The sequence below is a fragment of the Notolepis coatsorum genome, assembly GCF_963971535.1.
Source record: "Notolepis coatsorum genome assembly, chromosome: 2".
In the NCBI taxonomy this organism is placed as follows: Eukaryota; Metazoa; Chordata; class Actinopteri; order Aulopiformes; family Paralepididae; genus Notolepis; species Notolepis coatsorum.
Window position 1 is genome coordinate 195,383,828 of NC_140166.1, and position 20,208 is coordinate 195,404,035.

Sequence of the window (20,208 nt, forward strand, 5' to 3'; positions counted from 1 at the left end):
AACACTCTGCGACCGAGCGAGAGCGCTTCCAGGCGCAGCAACGGAGTGACGAAGACCGCATACGCCTAGAGACTAGACGCCTCCAGAGGGAAGAGAATATGGAAAGAGACCGCGCCGAAGCCCAGCGCGCCGCCGCCGGTGCCCAACGCGAAGCAGAGCGCGACCTCGCCCACACCAAGCGCGAAGCCGAGCGCGACCGATTACAAGCGCAGATAATGGAGCAACTGATTACCAGGGTAACCCCCCCTCCCTCCGCACGGGGCTCCAGGGCCTCGTCAAGACAAGGGTCTAGGGCACCATCCCCTACCCGATCAAGCGACCCTGAGCCCGGCCAACAGAGAGAGCCTATACCCCTCTCCGAACCCCTTCCCCGACCGGTCCAAGCGAGACCCAGCAACAGGGAAGAACCGGCCTATGCCGCGGAGAGGCTAAATAGACGACTACAGGATCTAGATGACCTGGCAGAGGAAGAAGAAGAGGGAGAGGAGGAGAGTCAAGCCCAACAGCATCATCGTACTCCACAGGACCAGGAGGTCCAGTACAGCCCAGACTTTACCCCCGCGGCTCTGCGCTACAGACCCCCGACTCAATTCACGGGTGAGCTTGACGCACGACCAGCCCCGAGGAACAGCACCTGGGTACGCGGGCCTTGGTACCCGACCGGTACCAGCCCACCACGACAAGTAAGAGGAGACTCGCCTAGGAGGCCTCTCCTCCAACGCTCACCGATGTGCCAGCCATCCATGGCATCGTACCTTGGCACACCGACGTTCCCGGACTTCACGCACGAGAACAGAGCACAGTACACAGAGCTACGAATGTGCTTAGAGACAATGATGTCCGATGTAACAGATGAACCGTACAAGTATGCTATCCTACTCAAGCACCTGAAGGTGCCCAGAGCGCACAATATAGCGCTGGCATATTCCACCTCTACTACCCCATACACCGCGGCTCTAGCAGCCCTCGACCAACGTTATGGACGCATATGGGACTACGTAATACAAGAGATAAGGAATATTGACCGTCTACCCCCAGCAACAGACAATCGCTCACTAGATGACCTGTCTATCAAGGTGCAATCCCTGGTATGGATGCTGGGGGCACAAAGGGAAAAGGGTATGCACGAACTGTACGCAAACTCTAATGTTGAGAGGATTTTAGAGAAGCTTCCGCCCGCCCGACAAAAGCGCTTCAGGCGGCAAAGAGACCACCGTGATCCTAACGGTCCCGAGCCATCCCTCCTAGACCTAGCCGACTTCCTGGCGAGAGAAGTCAACAGCCTACGGTTGGATACGTTCGTGCGGAGCACGCCAAGCTCCAGAGAGGGACCTAGGAGAGCAAACGATGGCCGCAGGCTGGTGACCGTCATGCACCAAGCCGAATCAGTACCGAGCAACAAGAACCACAGTACCCCCTCGATGAAAGAGAAGTGGAAGATTGTATGCCCGTACTGCGAAAAGGAACACTGGCTGTCACACTGTGACACGTTCAAGAAGATGACCGCCGACGAGGTGAGTCAATGGATAAAGTCCAACCGACGCTGTTACCGATGTGCGCGCAGTCACATGGCAGCCGATTGCCGCTTAAAGAAGAGGTGTAGTCGGTGTGACGGAGCCCACTTGGACGTCCTACATGACAGTAACAGAAGAAAGCCTGCACCCTCAAGCAGCACAAAGGCAAGTGTTATGTACATTGACCCCGCCAGCAGCGGGGGCGCCCGGGTGCTCTTGAAGGTGGCCCGCGTAACATTGAGTTACGAAGACAAGGTCATGGACACCTACGCCGTCCTTGACGACGGGTCAGAGAAGACCCTTCTCCTCGCGTCCGCTGCGGCCCAGCTGGGGCTGCGGGGGAGCGAAGAAACGATGACGATTCGGACAATAAGAAGAGACCTGAAGACGATCAAGGGCGAGAACGTCTCCTTCACTATCGCAGCAAGCGGGCAGCCAGAGAGACGGTATAGGATCACTAACGCTTTCACCAGCCAAGACATAGGCCTGTCGCAGTACACCTACCCCATCGCCAAGCTGATGGATAAATATGTGCACCTGCGTCAACTACCTATACCGCTCATAGACGGTGCCACCCCGACCCTGCTGATAGGATCCGACCATGCACACCTCATCGTCCCGATGGACCGGGTCCACACTGGGCCCAGAGGCTGTCCAGCAGCAGTCGAGACCCGCCTAGGATGGACATTACAAGGCCCCCTCTCTAGGTCTCCTAACCGAACAGCAGCCACTCGCTGCCTCCACTCCAGAGTGACAGAAGAAGACACCACCCTCCTACAGCACGTCGAGAGGCTAGGGACACTAGAGACAATGCCCTTTAAGAACGAAAAGAAACACATTCGTTCCAAGGAAGACATTTATGCCATAGCCCTCCTCGAGCGGGGGACAAAGAGAGTCGAAGTCAACGGAGTGATGAGATACGCAACTCCACTCCTGAGGCGAGAGGGTATGCCTACCTTCCACGCCCCAAAAGAAGCGACGGAGCGGTATCTATCGAACACAGAGCGGCGCCTAGCCAGAGACCCCGCTCAAGCTACTGTGTACCGCGCTGAGATTGACAAGCTAATCACAGCGGGACACATAAAGAAAATTGACATTAAAGAGGCCGATCAGACGACCGAATCATGGTACGTGCCGCACCACAAAGTCCACCACAACGGCAAGGATCGTATTGTGTTTAACTGCAGCTACCAAATCGGATCACAAAATCTGAATAAAGAGCTCTTGCCCGGCCCAACACTCTGCCCCTTTCTACTAGGCGTGTTGCTACGTTTCCGCCAAGACAAGGTGGCCATCAGCGGTGACATCAAAGGGATGTTCCTGCAGGTGCGACTAGTGGAAGAGGACAAGCCCCTGCTGCGGTTCTTATGGAGAGAGAGGATCGGGGATGAGCAACCATCCATCTATCAATGGGAAATCCTCCCTTTCGGAACCACATGCAGCCCATGCTGTGCTACGTTCGCACTGCAAAAACACGTCGCAGAAGACCCAGCAGCTGATGAAGAGATCCGACAAAGTGTAGGAAATAGTTTCTACGTGGACAACTGTCTGCAAAGCGTCTCGACGCCAGAAGAAGCCGAGGCCCTCCTACTCAAGCTCCGCGCCTCCCTGATCAAAGGCGGCTTTGATCTCCGGCAGTGGGCCAGCAGCGACCCTCAAGTATTGCGCAGCCTCTCCCCAGAGGACAAGGCAGCAAGCAGTGAGACCTGGATGGCGACCATCCCAGGAGAAGCCCAAGAAATGACATTAGGACTAGTCTGGCGCTTCAAAACAGACTCGCTCCATTATAAACACACACCCCTGACCACGGAGCAGGGAAGGTCGACTTCACTACCGACCACAAGACGGAGTGTATACAGAACACTCGCCAGACAATATGACCCGTTGGGATGTATTCTACCTTACACCACCAGGGCAAAGATGATTGTAAGAGCGGTATGGGACAAGGACCAGGGCTGGGACGACCCCATACCCGAACACCTTGCCTCCACATGGAGAGAGTGGGAGACAGAACTCAGCTCGCTCCCAGGTGTCAACATACGCCGCAGCTACTTCCCACCCACAGTGAGGCCGGAGACGTGCCAGAGGGACCTGCACGTCTTCAGCGACGCCTCCGAAGTAGCCTACGGTTCGGTGGCCTACTTGCGGGCCCGAGAGGAGGGAGGAGAAATACATACTGCCTTCATCCTGGCTCGCTCAAGAATAGCCCCCCGCAAGCAACAATCTATCCCGCGTCTAGAGCTCTGCGCAGCCCTAGCAGGAGCGCAACTCGCCACGTTAATCCAACGTGAACTCACCATCCCGGTGCAAAGAACAATCCTGTGGTCAGACTCCATGACCGTACTCACATGGATCCAGTCCGATTCGTGTAGATACAAGGTCTTTGTGGGAGTCAGAATCACAGAGATCCAAGATTTAACAGAAGCAGCATGCTGGAGGTATGTGGACACAAAACAGAACCCAGCTGACGTCATCACACGGGGAATGTCCCTGGATGACCTCACCCGTCACAATCTATATAGTGATGGGCCCGAGTTCCTCAAGCTCCCGGAAGAAGAGTGGCCTACACCCACCCCACGGGAGGCGAGTGAAGAGGAGGCAGAGAAGAAGAAATCTATGTTCTGTGGGTTGACACACACACTCGTCCCCACAGATCCCAACATAGACGACTGCCTCACCCTTGAGAGTGCGCAGCTAAAGACATTCCTGTGGCACCACCCAGAGGTTCAGCCCACTACTGACATTACTGCAGCTAACTACGAAGAAGCAGAACTCCTTCTGCTACAGCGAGCCTAGAGAGACTCGTTCCCCGACGAGCTAGACTGTCTGCAGGGATCAAAGCCAGTCCCGTCAGACAGCAGACTGCTCCACTTAGCCCCTGAGAGCGACGCCCATAATCTCATCAGAGTGGGTGGTCGTCTGAGGAGAGCCCCAGACTTACCGGATGACGTCAAGTACCCGATAGTCTTAAACAGCCGACACAAGGTCACAGAGCTCATCATAAAGAAATACGACGAGGACGTGCACCACGCCGGGGCAGAGAGAGTCTTCGCGGAGATCAGACATCGGTATTGGATACTGCAAGGAAGAGAAGCAGTACGACGCTTCCAGCGGACCTGTCTAGACTGTCGCAAATGGCGAGCACAGCCCAGTATACCCCGGATGGCTGACCTACCCCCCTGTCGCCTCCGACTCGGCGACAAGCCTTTTCACTCCACCGGTATGGACTGTTTCGGCCCGCTGTATGTAAAGAAAGGAAGAGGGACGGAGAAGCGGTGGGGTATTGTATTCAAATGCATGACCACCCGAGCGATACACATAGAACTCCTTCCAACCATGAGTACGGACTCATTCCTTATGGCCTTCCGTAGATTCACATCGCGGAAAGGAAAACCGTCTATATTATTGTCTGATCACGGGACAAACTTCAAAGGCGGAGAAAGAGAGCTGAGAGAGAGCTTCCAAGCTATGGGCCCAGAACTGAAGACCCACCTCGCTCCATCTCAGATTGATTTCCAGTTTAACCCCCCGAATGCACCTCACTTCGGTGGAACTTGGGAACGAGAAGTACGTTCAATAAAGACAGCCCTGTACGCCGTGCTTGGGGCCCAGACCGTGGCGGAAGAAGTCCTCACGACAGTCCTCACGGAGATCGAGGGAGTATTGAACTCAAAGCCCCTCGGTTACGTCTCAAGTGATGTAGCAGATGTCGACCCAGTCACCCCCAACACACTCTTGATGGGGCGGCTGGACCCCGCGCTACCACAGACAGTGTACAGGCCTGAAGAAGCGAACGGCCGAAGAATGTGGAGGTACAGTCAAGTATTGGCTGACAAGTTTTGGAACAGTTTCCTCCTCCACTATCTACCGTCTCTACAGACCCGCCAGAAATGGGTGAAAGAAAGAGACAATTTGACAGAAGGAACAGTCGTCATGATTATCGACCAGTCACTACCCCGAGCTATGTGGCCGGCCGGCCGCGTAAGCAAAGTGATCACTGGTGCCGACGGAAAGGTCAGAGCGGCAGAAGTGCTCGTCCAAGGGCGGACATACACCCGGCCCGTGGCGAGGCTGATAGAGTTGCCAAGGCTCCCCGACACTTTTGATGACGACCATGACCCCCTGACTTTGTGAACTGCCCTACCCTCACAACGGACATTGAGTAGTGGACAGTGCGGTTAATCTGTCTCTGCTTATCTAATTAGGTGAGACTAATTAGGAGGCGGCTGTTACGAAGGATCAGATTAAACCGAATATATATATTTTCTACTTGATATGTATTGCATAATATTTGTATATCGTCTGATATCCCTTGTGTATTCTTTGTACATATACACAGAATATCCCTTTACCTAGTACAGACCATAATATTTCGTTCTCCTATTGGACAGCGGTCCCTTAGGCGCCACTGCCATACCCCCAAGGTCTAGTTCAAAGTCACCGCCAAAGACATGCCTGGGCATGAACGGCTCTGCGCAAGAATACGAGACAGGAATAAGGCTGGTACTAGTTTGTTCACCTAACGTATAAATACGGCGCAGGTGAATACAGAAGTAGAGTTACCCAATAAGTTGAAGCCTCACCCACGATACAACGTGCGGTGAAGTAAGGCCTGTTTGGCCCCAAATAGAGCATTGAGACCGCGTGCGAATTAATAGCTGAAGTATCAGAGTTTAACGCTGTACCGTCGAGTTCGACATATTCTATTAATTCAGTAATAGTCTATTTATGTATAGTGTATCGTGCGGCTACCGTTCTACAGTGACCAGCATCACCAACGTTTCCTCGTACCAGCCTAGTGTGCTTATCCAGGCTGGGCAGCTTAACCTGGCGCCTTCACCCGAGGAGCCCTAGATGAGGACCGTGTGGACATGTACACTGGATAACCTACCCGACGACTGCATAGCCCTTTTCGGCTGGATTATATTTGCTTTGGTCCTGTAATTGATGGAGCGGAGAATCGTCTACACCCACAATTGTGTGGGATTTACCCTGTGAGGAGCAACGTCGAGTCCGCCTCTCAGAAGCCTGAGGCTGGCTAGCTTTCTTCCATGCGGAGCTGCATGCCGGAGAATAGCTGTTATTCGTCTGCGGATCAAGAGATTATTGCACCGTCTCCTGTACCTGGAGTCTCCCTATTCTTCGTTGACCCAGACTTTGCTACCGACAAATCCTCTCCCCTTGCTGGCCTACAACCGGAGGGACCCTACTAGTATCTCTTGCTGCCCTACTAGTGTACCATAGATATAATTCCTAAGAGACAGGTGGTATTCATTATCTCCTGCGTAATATTATAATGGACTTACGCTATTGATTACTTACGCACATTCTTTGCCTTACAAGCGCGACCAAGTAATGTAATTTACTATTTGCTGCTAATAAATATTATTCTAACCAAGTTTGTGTGGAACCGTGTCATTGTGGGAAGTGTTCATCACATATACCTGTGTACTGTATGGCCAGTAGTAATGTACATAAGACAGTAGTGGTTTAATGATACCATACTTATTTAATACAGTCAGGGAATTGTACCCCTCAGTTACAATAATGTTATATGTTATACAGTATATATATATATATATATATATATATATATATATATATATATATATATATATATATATATATATATATATATATATATATATATTACTAGTATATTATATTATATACTACTCCATATCCAAGAATGCATGACTACTCCACTCAGCCTGCATGACTCTAACTTACATACGGTTAATTCCTGATTTATGATGAATGCTGCCACTCCTAATAGTCATATGTAACGTTATACCTGTCAACAACAGCTAGGTGACGTTAACTTGGTAACGCTAACGTTCTAGCAGTTGGCTCAGGCATTGCTACAGCTACCCTGACGTTACACTGTAGTTGAGCTTGGAAGTTACCTGTGCTGCGCTGCTTGCTTGTTGTTGTTGGCAAGAATCTTCTGTAATGATTTTCTGCAAACGCTGGCTTGCAGACTCGTATTCCCCTCTTCTTTTCCAACTGCGGCAACACAAGATGGTGTTTATAAATGAGATAACACCTAGGGATGCGTGTGCAACTACTACATGTAGACTTCCACGGAGGCACATGCCTCAAAAACTGTTTACATTTAAACTGTTTAAATTTGGGACTATGCCAATGCTCAATGCCCATGTGCAATTGCAGATTGATTGGCCAACCCATTGAGTAGAAGAATGGATGCAGATGGATGGACGGACAGACTTTTCCACATGTTATAGTAGGATGGTAGGATATACTGTATAGGCCCAGACACCTGTGATGGGAATTACTACCTGCTATTGTTTACATTATCAGTAGCCTATAGTATGTTCCCAAGCTCTATAATAGTCTATCTGTGCTACTCAGTGACCGTGAGACAAGTGCAGCTGCAGACGTTGTCTGTCTGTATATCTGTCTGTCTGTCTCTCTCTCTCTCTCTCCCTTTCAACTCTGTTGTCTAGACATTCCTGCATTCTGCTCTTTTAGGATAATGTGATTGAAGAAGCCTCTCGGGGCTCCACCATTGCAAACAAATACATAAACAGAGATGGACTTATTAATATAGTCAAGTGTGCATGTAGACACACACACACACAGTGGCTTACTGTCTTTCTCCTCTCTCACTCACACACAGTGACTTACTCTCTTTCTTCTTATCTCACACACACACACACACACACACACACACACACACACACACACACACACACACACACACACACACACACACACACAGGGGCAAATTCACAAAGAATGGATTGCGGCCGCTAATAGCACCCTTAACTGCGTGTGCTTTGCACCCACTATGTGCTCCGTCTTAAGGACCTATTCACTAAAGATATTGCCCGAATGATATACTAGCGCACACATGCCCATACAGTGTGCAATTTGCTCTTGATATGGTCAAACAGTATAAATACTGCCCATGCAACAGTATGCATGTCCTAGGACAATGGCAGACAGAAAACTAAAGCTTCTCGGGCGCCCGAGTGGCGCACCGCATACAGCACTACGGTGCAACGCGGCCGACCCGGGTTCGACTCCCGGACCTGGTGATCTTTGCCGAATGTCTTCCCCGGTCCATCTCCCATTCCTCCTCTCTCTCTCTCTCTCTCTCTCTCTCTCTACCGGACTGCCCAGTAGCAAAAATCAATCAAAAACCTACATAAACAAAAAAAACTTGTCTGAAAGGACAAGGAACATTTAGAAATCAATAGCTCTTCGTTTCTATAACAGATAGACAGTAGACTGTATTTTTCACCATTTGTATTTTGTTTATTTCGTAATGTACTGTATAGAGCTTTCTTAATTTGTATTTTCATGACACAATTGCATCCTTTGTTTTTGTCACTATCTTTTGTCATTGCATTTGTTTGTCATGTCATCCCAAAATACATTTCTTTGAGCAGACCTGTCCATGGTGGTGAATCTTTAGGCCAACGTTAGGCACTGTGCCAGTGAAAATATTTTTAGATTGAGAAATAAAAAAAAAATGCAAAGTTACCTAATTTAAATACCCGCAAAGAGCACGGACGCACAGAGACGCAATGATGATGGCAACGCAGTCAGCATGGTATTTCACCCTTTGCGTGTGCTTTGTGAATAGCAAGGTTTGTTTTGGGGCTATTTGCACAGGCATAGCGTCGGAAAAAGCAGCGCAATCCCTTTGTGAATTCGCCCCATAGTGACTAAGTTACTCTTTCTTCTTCTCTCTCTCTCTCTCTCTCACACACACACGCGCACACACACACACACACACACACACACACACACACACACACACACACACACACACACACACACACACACACAGTGGCTTACTGTCTTTCTCCTCTCTCACTATCACACACACACACACAGTGAGTTACTGTCTTTTTCCTTCTCTTTTTCCTTCTCTCCCCCCCCCCCCCCCTCCCCACACACACACACACACACACACATAAAGAGTAAAGCAAAATAAGTGAGACAGGTTTGGATCAATTGCTCCTATTTGACTTGTATTTGTTTAGGTACAAAGGAATAACACACTGTAACGTACCTCTGAATCCTCTGACTCGCTCTGCTTTCACTCCCATTCATCTTTACCCCACATGGTAGAACTATAGATTAGTAGAACTGCAATCATACAAATACATCACTCCCTAACCATTCTTCTCCAAGGGGTACAGACCAACTCCATTAGTGTGCTACACAGCGCCATATCTCCTCTCTCTCTCTCTCTCTCTCTCTCTCTCTCTCTCTCTCTCTCTCTCTCTCTCTCTCTCTCTCTCTCTCTCTCTCTCTCTCTCTCTCTCTCTCTCTCTCTCTCTCTCTCTCTCTCTCTCTCTCTCTCTCTCTCTCTTTCTCTCTCTTTCTCTCTCTTTCTCTATATTGTATGGGCTTTATTCAGTCTTATATGCTGACATCTACCATGGCATTTCTGCAGTGCTAAGGGAAACTTTGGTGACACGTAAAAGCAGAGGTTTGGTGCTCCATGGCTCCGTAATGGGATGGGTGGAGGAGTGGGGGGCATTATAGTAGCTAACTCTGTAGCTATAGGAGGAAGTCTCCCACATAGAGGCTCTGCTTCCAAAGCAAATGGAAGACAATCCAATTTCCTGTCATTCCATCAAGCCCCTGGTGGATCCTAGTGGGGCATTAGGGAACGCTGAGAGGACAGGCCACTGACCTCTCACTCTCTCTCTCTCTCTCACACACACACACACACACACACACACACACACACACACACACACACACACACACACACACACACACACACACACACACACACACACACACACACACACACACACACACACACACACACACACAGGAAACATGCAGCCATGTGTATCATCATGCACAGTACATATAATAACCTTTGGCAGGCTACATATTTCTAGACCTTTTCTGAGCAGAATATACACACATATAGTCAGTGTGATGTAAAGCGTTTGCTTGTGTGTGTGTGTGGAGGGGGACTAACATCATATTAGCACAGGCTACAGATTAGGGCCTAAACCCCTTACATTTTAATTATACGGTATGTATTTATGTGCATCAAGGTCTTCCTCGTGGCCTCCGCTGTAAACATCTGTCACTCTTGTATATGCAAATGTGCATGTGTTGAGGCTGTGTGCATGTGTTGAGGCTGTGTGCATGTGTTGAGGCTGTGTGCAACCGCTGTACCGTGTGTTGTACTAGAAAGAAGAATACCAGATTACATTAGTTGTATATGTTTTTCATATGTTTTTACAAGCTAAGCAGGATGAAAAGCCATGTTAATCTGAGGTGTATACTCGATATAAAAAGGGATTTAGTACATCATGGATCTTGTATGATAATGAATGTACTGTGAATGGGTCTGTTATTGAGAGTGTTAAAGAATATGAATATCTTGACATGTGGCAAGTAAACTGCGACAGAAGGTTGACTTTTTGCAACAAAACCAGTTTTCCTATGTTTGGCCTTTGGATTCTGTATATCATTCTACCCTTGGATGTATCACCAGTGATAGTTATGGTACCCATCGGACTGTCTTAAATGCTTCGAAGCTTCGTTCGATGGGCATGGGATTCGAATATAATAATATAATGTGGTATAATAATTTTTTATTTATTTTTTGCTAAATCAACTCTGCCTCTTATTTAAGATGAGGTCGGGCTCGGCACTGACAGATTTGTGTTAATTGTGCTGCTTTTATAAAGCCTCAAATGATGGCTTACAATATTTCATGAAAGCAAAGTGTTTCGTTTGTCTAAGATTTAAAAAGGTTTCATCTGTACAGCACTGACAAAGTTGAACAAAGTGCTGTACAAGTCCCACAACATAAAAAAAAAATAAAAATGTAAATTTTTTAATTTATTTTTTTAATCTCGAAGCTTCGAATTAAAATCGAATCTCGGCCCCGAAGCTTCGAATTCCAAAAAAAAATTCGAAGGTCAGCCCATCATTGTATCCTGTATGACAAGGTTGGGTGGTCCTCTCTGGCAGAGAGATGTGACTTGCACTGGCATCTGTTTCTGTATAAAGCCATTGTTGATGATCTTCTACCCTACATCACTGGAACTGGACTGGAACTCTGGACCTTATTACACTTACGGTCCACAGAGTTTGTACAGAATTAGGAAAATCTGCTTTTAGCTCCTGTGCCCCTGACACGTGGAACATTTTGCAAAGCGTTTTAAAACTCAATACATTAGTATCCATTGATCAGTTTAAATATTTAATAGCCAAAGATTTCACTACAGTCTGCAGTTGTTTTTTTTAATTATTTTAAATGTTTAATGGATTGACTTCTCCATTTCTACACTGTTTTTGTATTTATGATGTGCCGTATTTCTCGACGTCGTTGTAAATGAGAGCTTGCTCTCAATGATCTTTCGAGATTAAATAAAGATTGAAATTCAAATGTAATAATCTATTTCATTTTCATGTTGGCTATGTTTCTGTCTATTTAGTGTTATTATCAAGGATAGATGTAGTACATAAACTAACCTCAGACTGTGAGTTGACTGGCAGACAGCATTGTTGTCTTGAGCTAACTATAGTAGCTAGCGTTTTGTTTTTTTCACCAGCGGTGATTTGCATCAGAGTTCCCTGATCCAGCCAGAGGGAATAGAAAGCTCTAATCCAATCAGCAGGTCTCTGAAGTGCTGGCCCTCTGAGACAGAGAGAGGGCCACGACAATAGGATCACTCTACACCGGGGCTTGACGGAGAGAGAGAGAGAGCGAGAGAGAGAGAGAGAGAGAGAGAGAGAGAGAGAGAGAGAGGCGGGTGAGGAGGAATTGGAGGGAGAGATGGATGAGAGGTAGAAATAGAAAGATAGAGCCTCGTGAGAAACAAGAGGAGGACATGTTAACATTACTTCACAGAGAAACACAATGGAGGAGGATCTGTTATCATAATGGAAAATACGGAAAGAGAAATTAATCATTTATACTCAAAGGGATAGTAGAGTTTTTTTCTCAGCACAATCCATGCTGTTCCTCATACGAGCTCCAGCTAGTTAGTCACAAACCAATGCAGAGTCAGTGAGGTCAAGCTCCTGTCTGTATACATTGATTGAAGACAACTGAAATCTACTCCACAGAGTGCACACAAAGTAGATTCCAGTTGTCTTCAGTCCGCTTGCATAGACAGGAGCTTGACCCCATTGACTTTGCATTAGTTTGTGGCTAACTAGCTGGTGCTAGCACGAGGAACAACATGGATTGTGCTGAGACAGGATTCTACCGATCGACAACATGATTGTTAGGTAGGGCTAGGGTGGTAAAAAGAAGATCCAAACTATCCGTTTAAACACTTTTACCCAGTTGTGATACTGCACCGATATTTAATGTCACTAGCAAGCAGCAAGAGAATGTGGCTCGCTGGTGGTTAGGATTCAATCGGTCTCTGAAGTCTGGCTCAGTGAAGTGTGCCTGTGCTGAGGTTGGTGGCAACCATCTGACCATTTATCATCATTATGAGCTGAAAAGGCAGCTTGGGGTGATTAAGAAGTGGACACACACGGACACGCAGCACTAAAGAGACTTACACCCTACCATTGACCCTCCCTAGCCCTAGCCATCACCTCCACTGGTCAAAATACACACACACGCACACACACAGACACACACAGACACAGACACACACACGCACCTTAGCCACTCCAGTCCCCCCAGACTGTGACTCCTTTGTCCCCGGGTCAGGAAACATCCATGGTTAATTCATTTAGCACGCTTTAGCCCTCCAGGACCTCCCATCACACACACACACACACACACACACACACACACACACACACACACACACACACACACACACACACACACACACACACATACACACGCGCACACACCACACACAGCTCCAGCCACAGTACAGGGCACTAGCCCTCCCACCCGTTCCTTCCCACTGAGATCTGCCAGGGCCAGGCAACATGGCAGGTTAACCCAGGATAAGAAGGCTTGGACCGGGGCTTGTAGAGGGCTTGGAGGGGGTGGTCTTAGAGATGGAGCTCGGGCGCCCAAGTGGCGAACCATGTAACGTGCTGCGTCGCGAAGCGGCCGACCCGGGTTCGATTCCCGGACCCGGCGTCCTTTGCCGAATGTCTTCCCCCCGCTCCGTCTCCCGTTCTTCCTCTCTTTCTCTCTCTACCGGACTGCCCGGTAGTAAAAACAATAAAAATCTACCAAAAACATTTAAAAAAAAAATGTTAAAGAGAGAGATGGAGCTCATTGAGCCAGGTTGATCAGAACTGGAAAGTCACCTGCAAGTTGAAAGGTTTTAATCGTAGGGTCACCGCTTTGTCAGATCAATATTTAATCTTTTTTCCTCATAATCCCATTTTTGCCACAATGAAACATGGATGGCTTTGTCTGCCACCTAGAAAGGAAAGTTAATTTGTTAGTCTTTCTAACTAACTCATTTGATATAAAACACTGAGATGTGTTGTTTTGCATTGTGCTGGTATTGCACTGTGTCAACGTTCGCTCTCCGCCTACTACTGCGTCTGTCATCGAGTCGCATTGAGTACTGATTACATCTAGTGTCTGGTGAAAAGGTTAATGAAGTGTTTTTTGTTTCTGTCTTTTACAGGATGATGAGGGACAGACAGCGTTACATTACGGTAAGGAAGCTTCCATACACCGACCTTAATTCATTTAACACATTTCTGTGAGGGTACAGTACGCGTGGTGCTTTTTAACAGCGGAGGAGTGCAAGAATGTGACAATGTGACCATGTGACTGCGGCAGCGCGAGAGAGCGGCAGTGCGGAAATAGGCTGTCTATTGCCATTCTCTAAGACAAACGCTAACCTTAACCAGCTCCTTAACAGCGCCTAAACTTAACCTTTCTAACCTTAACCAACTCCGAAACAATGCCTAACCTTAACCTTAACCTTAACCATGCCTAACTTAACCTTAACCATAGAAAGAATATTGCCATTCTCTAAGACAAACTCTAACCTTAACCAGCTCCTTAACAGCGCCTAAACTTAACCTTTCTAACCTTAACCAACTCCGAAACAATGCCTAACCTTAACCTTAACCTTAACCATGCCTAACCTTAACCGGCGAAAGATATACACGTTAAAATTTTTATTTTTTTTTAAATTGATGGTTTCGAACTTGAAATCAACGGACCGCAGGACCGCTGCGCTGCCAGGTGAGCTAAGCTTCGAATGAGAATCATGGCGGTTTACGGCTAAATAATGCCGCAAGCTCTGCCGCTCCGCTCCGCGGTTGCCGCGGGGCGTGTCGCAGCCAATCAGGGAAAACGTGGAAGCATTCGGCGCACTCCTTCGCTGTTAATAAGCAATAGGCGTACAGTACATTGTGCTGGCTGTGATGTTACTGGGCAGCTCCCAGGTGTGTGTGTGTGTGTGTGTGCGTGCGTGTGTGTGTGTGCGTGCGTGTGTGTGTACCCCCCCCATGTCATTATTGCCCCCCCTACTCCCCCAAGCCATTGCTGTAAATAAGAACTTTCTTAAACTTTCGTTAAAAAACTAAGAAGCATGTATCTCAACCTGGATATAATTATGTACTGATAGTTCCTCCTCTGTGCTTGCTTTATTTATCTTCATCTCGTCTCTCTCTCTCTCTCTCTCTCTCTCTCTCTCCTCTCCTCTCTCTCTCTCTCTCTCTCTCTCTCTCTCTCTCTCTCTCTCTCTCTCCTCTCTCTCTCTCTCTCTCTCTCTCTCTCTCTCTCTCTCCTCTCTCCTCTCTCTCCCATCTATTCTTTCTATAGTTGCTATTTCAGGTGCATTTCATCCATCAGAGTCTCCTTCATTCCTCCTTGTTTCCATCTCACTGTCAGTTGTGTGTGTGTGTGTGTGTGTGTGTGTGTGTGTGTGTGTGCGTGTGTGTGTGTGTGTCTGTGTGTGTGTGTGTGTGTGTGTGTGTGTGTGTGTGTGTGTGTGTATGAATACGTGCACGTGTACATGTATGAATGGATGCTTGTGTGTGTATCTTCTCCTTCTCTACAGTGTTTGTGTGTAATAATCATCACCAGGTCTCCCCGAGGAAATCAACAGTGTTCCTCAAACTCCCCTGACCCCCCTGTGCCCCCCCTGTGCCCCCCCCCACACACATCTCCCCCAGGGGCGGGTCCCATGTCCTCTGAGCCCACACACGTGTGTGTGTGTGTGCGTGTGTGTGTGTGTGTGTGTGTGTGTGTGTGTGTGTGTGTGCGTGTGTGTGTGTGTGTGTGTGTGTGTGTGTGTGGCTACACCATCTGTCCTCCAGCTTGGCAGCATGGTGGGGGGGGGGGGGCACGCGTCGCACCACCATCGCTGTCTGAGGATCCATACACTCACACACACTCACTCACACACACACACCTACACACACACACACACACACACACACACGCACTCACACACTCGCACACTCACACACACACACACACACCACACAGCAGAGGAAGCCCCGAGGATATAGAGGATAGGGTATAAAGAGATAACTAATAAACATAAGCGATGAACTCCGGGAGACAAATAGCAGAGAATGAAAATTCATTCCCACCTCTCTTTGCACAGGGCCACAGTGGCTGGCAAGTGATTAATACAAGGTTTACTGCTCACCATAAATTGTTCCTCCTCTTCCACAGCTCCCCAGAGAGCCGTGTGCGTTTTACAGCCCCAAGGTCTGGACGAGACGCCCGCCACGCTCTCACACGCTGCGCCCGGCGCGGAATAAAACACTGTCTTTAGAGGAGGAAGAGGAGGCAGGCCGGGAGAATAAGGAGGGGGCTTTGGTTGGAGTGTGGAGTGACGGCCGACACGCACACTCTCACACAAGATATAGTGTATATACACACGTGTACAGTACCGCCATATCTCACTCACTCACACAGTCACACATACACACACACAAACACACACACACACACACACATTCTCACTCGCTCACACACACTCCCACCACTGGGCGGGAGGTTAAAAGGCCTGACTGTCAATCAACGCAGCTGCTGACATCAGCGTCACGGAGGAGCAGAGAGGCTGCTCTTTAAGCAGAGTGAGCGATTGACACGGACAGAGAAGAGCACTCAGAGTGAGAGAGGGAGGGAGGAGGGCAGAGGAGAGGAGAGGAGAGCATGGGAGGGGTGCGTCAGGGGGGCGCGAGGTGCATCAGCGATGCGAGGACCCGCTAACTGGGTTAAGAAAGTGCAAGCCCCTCTTCTCCCCCTGGATCCTTGGAGAGCGAGAGAAAGGCCCCTTTTAGTGAGACACAAATTGCCAATGGGGCAGAAATAAAGTGTTTGAGGGAACCACAGGTCCAGGCCAGTGTCACAGCAGGGCCTGCAGATGGGCTTTTCATTGACTGCTGGATGGTACATCCCTTATTAAACTATAATACTTACAATAAACTAATGACGTAAATTCACTTATATTCGTCTCACACACCATATGGTACGGATCTGAAATGTGTTTCACTCGCCTGTCACATTCCTATGGATGGTGTGTGAGGATATTGGGATTAAATACACCGTTTTTGTCTTCTACATGTCATCGCTCTCTCTCTCTCTCACTCCCCACCTACCACCTTCCTCTCTCTCTCACTCCCCACCTCTACCTCCTTCCTCTCTCTCTCTCACTCCCCACCTCTACCACCTTCCTCTCTCTCTCACTCCCCACCTCTACCACCTTCCTCTCTCTCTCACTCCTCACCTCTACCTCCTTCATCTCTCTCTCACTCCCCACCTCTACCACCTTCCTCTCTCTCACTCCTCACCTCTACCTCCTTCCTCTCTCTCTCACTCCCCACCTCTACCTCCTTCCTCTCTCTCTCACTCCCCACCTCTACCACCTTCCTCTCTCTCTCACTCCCCATCTCTACCTCCTTCCTCTCTCTCTCACTCCCCACCTACCTCCTTCCTCTCTCTCTCTCACTCCCCACCTCTACCTCCTTCCTCTCTCTCTCTCACTCCCCACCTCTACCACCTTCCTCTCTCTCTCACTCCCCACCTCTACCACCTTCCTCTCTCTCTCACTCCTCACCTCTACCTCCTTCATCTCTCTCTCACTCCCCACCTCTACCACCTTCCTCTCTCTCACTCCTCACCTCTACCTCCTTCCTCTCTCTCTCACTCCCCACCTCTACCTCCTTCCTCTCTCTCTCACTCCCCACCTCTACCTCCTTCCTCTCTCTCTCACTCCTCACCTCTACCTCCTTCCTCTCTCTCTCACTCCCCAACTCTCACTCCCCACCTCTACCTCCTTCCTCTCTCTCTCACTCCCCACCTCTACCTCCTTCCTCTCTCTCTCACTCCCCACCTTTACCTCCTTCCTCTCTCTCTCACTCCCCACCTCTACCTCCTTCCTCTCTCTCTCACTCCCCACCTCTACCTCCTTCCTCTCTCTCTCACTCCCCACCTCTACCTCCTTCCTCTCTCTCTCACTCCCCATCTCTACCTCCTTCCTCTCTCTCTCTCACTCCCCACCTCTACCTCCTTCCTCTCTCTCTCTCTCACTCCCCACCTCTACCTCCTTCCTCTCTCTCTCACTCCTCACCTCTACCTCCTTCCTCTCTCTCTCACTCCCCACCTCTACCTCCTTCCTCTCTCTCACTCCCCACCTCTACCTCCTTCCTCTCTCTCTCACTCCTCACCTCTACCCCCTTCCTCTCTCTCTCACTCCCCACATCTACCTCCTTCCTCTCTCTCTCACTCCCCACCTCTACCTCCTTCCTCTCTCTCTCACTCCCCACCTCTACCTCCTTCCTCTCTCTCTCACTCCCCATCTCTACCTCCTTCCTCTCTCTCTCACTCCCCACCTCTACCTCCTTCCTCTCTCTCTCACTCCCCACCTCTACCTCCTTCCTCTCTCTCACTCCCCACCTCTACCTCCTTCCTCTCTCTCTCACTCCCCACCTCTTCCACCTTCCTCTCTCTCTCACTCCCCACCTCTACCTCCTTCCTCTCTCTCTCACTCCCCACCTCTACCTCCTTCCTCTCTCTCTCACTCCCCACCTCTACCTCCTTCCTCTCTCTCTCTCACTCCCCACCTCTACCTCCTTCCTCTCTCTCTCTCACTCCCCACCTCTACCTCCTTCCTCTCTCTCTCACTCCCCACCTCTACCTCCTTCCTTTCTCTCACTCCCCACCTCTACCTCCTTCCTCTCTCTCTCACTCCCCACCTCTACCTCCTTCCTCTCTCTCTCACTCCCCACCTCTACCTCCTTCCTCTCTCTCTCTCACTCCCCACCTCTACCTCCTTCCTCTCTCTCTCACTCCCCACCTCTACCTCCTTCCTCTCTCTCTCTCACTCCCCACCTCTACCTCCTTCCTCTCTCTCTCACTCCCCACCTCTACCACCTTCCTCTCTCTCTCACTCCCCACCTCTACCTCCTTCCTCTCTCGCTCACTCCCCACCTCTACCACCTTCCTCTCTCTCTCACTCCCCACCTCTACCTCCTCCTCTCTCTCTCACTCCCCACCTCTACCTCCTTCCTCTCTCGCTCACTCCCCACCTCTACCACCTTCCTCTCTCTCTCACTCCCCACCTCTACCTCCTCCTCTCTCTCTCACTCCCCACCTCTACCTCCTTCCTCTCTCTCTCACTCCCCACCTCTACCTCCTTCCTCTCTCTCTCACTCCCCAACTCTACCTCCTTCCTCTCTCTCTCACTCCCCACCTCTACCACCTCCTCTCTCGCTCACTCCCCACCTCTACCTCCTTCCTCTCTCTCTCACTCCCCACCTCTTCCACCTTCCTCTCTCTCTCTCACTCCCCATCTCTACCTCCTTCCTCTCTCTCTCACTCCCCACCTCTACCACCTCCTCTCTCGCTCACTCCCCACCTCTACCTCCTTCCTCTCTCTCTCACTCCCCACCTCTTCCACCTTCCTCTCTCTCTCTCACTCCCCATCTCTATCTCCTTCCTCTCTCTCTCACTCCCCACCTCTACCTCCTTCCTCTCTCGCAGCGTCGGCGTGTGAGTTTGCAGACATTGTGGAGCTTCTGCTGAAGGCGGGAGCTGACCCGACAATCAAAGACCTAGAGGGCTCCCTTCCCGAGGAGGTGACCGAATCCAGCGCCATCTCCTCTCTCCTGCGCCAGTACACTGCTCCTAAAGGCTAAAACCACTCCTGTTACCTCTCTATCTCTCTCCTCAGCAGCTAGTAGACCTGAGCTGAAGAAGTGTTTTATTTAATTTTTATTATTTCAAAATGCTTGAGGTGTGTTTGATTTACCTCACATGGCCTGATTGGAATCTGTTGGGACAGTCCCAAGAGGTGTGAACACTGGCCCCGCCTCAGATTAGCAGGAGCATGAAAGCATGCGCACCCCAAGCATTTTTAAAGCATCTGAAAACATACATAGACTTTTTTTCTACCCAGGTCCGAAAGTCGGCCAGTCCCGTCATGGTCAGCCCTCTCTGACTATTGAATCATTTATTTCTCAGCTGTGTTTATATTCCAAGGAATACATTGATCATTATTGTCATTTATCACTATTAAAATATTCAACCAAAAGAAATATGACTTTCCTTTCATTTACATTTTCTTTACCAAAAACTCTGATTGGAGCTTTCAGATCAGTTTGGAATTTGACACAAAATGCTAAAAAAAAATGCATCTATATAATTTCATGGTGCTGTAATTAACACAACACAAGGATTCAATGTCCCTGATGACATCACTGGTGTGAATTGTTTTTTGGTGAAGTGCCACTGTAAGTAAAAGTAGAAATACTTTTTTTTGTATCCACTTTTTCTCCT

The 20,208-nt window shown here is 49.1% G+C and overlaps 1 protein-coding gene across 1 annotated transcript in view; it reads left to right on the top strand.

Annotated features, from left to right (window-relative positions):
- acbd6 (acyl-CoA binding domain containing 6) overlaps window positions 1-19,949 on the top strand; it is an 81,112-nt gene extending 61,163 nt beyond the window's left edge. The window contains exons 7-8 of the mRNA XM_084308000.1: window positions 14,087-14,117; window positions 19,414-19,949. Coding sequence (XP_084164126.1) covers window positions 14,087-14,117; window positions 19,414-19,568 — 186 coding nt within the window. The 3' untranslated portion in view covers window positions 19,569-19,949. The remainder of the gene's footprint in view (window positions 1-14,086; window positions 14,118-19,413) is intronic.
- The last annotated feature ends 259 nt before the right edge of the window (window positions 19,950-20,208 follow it).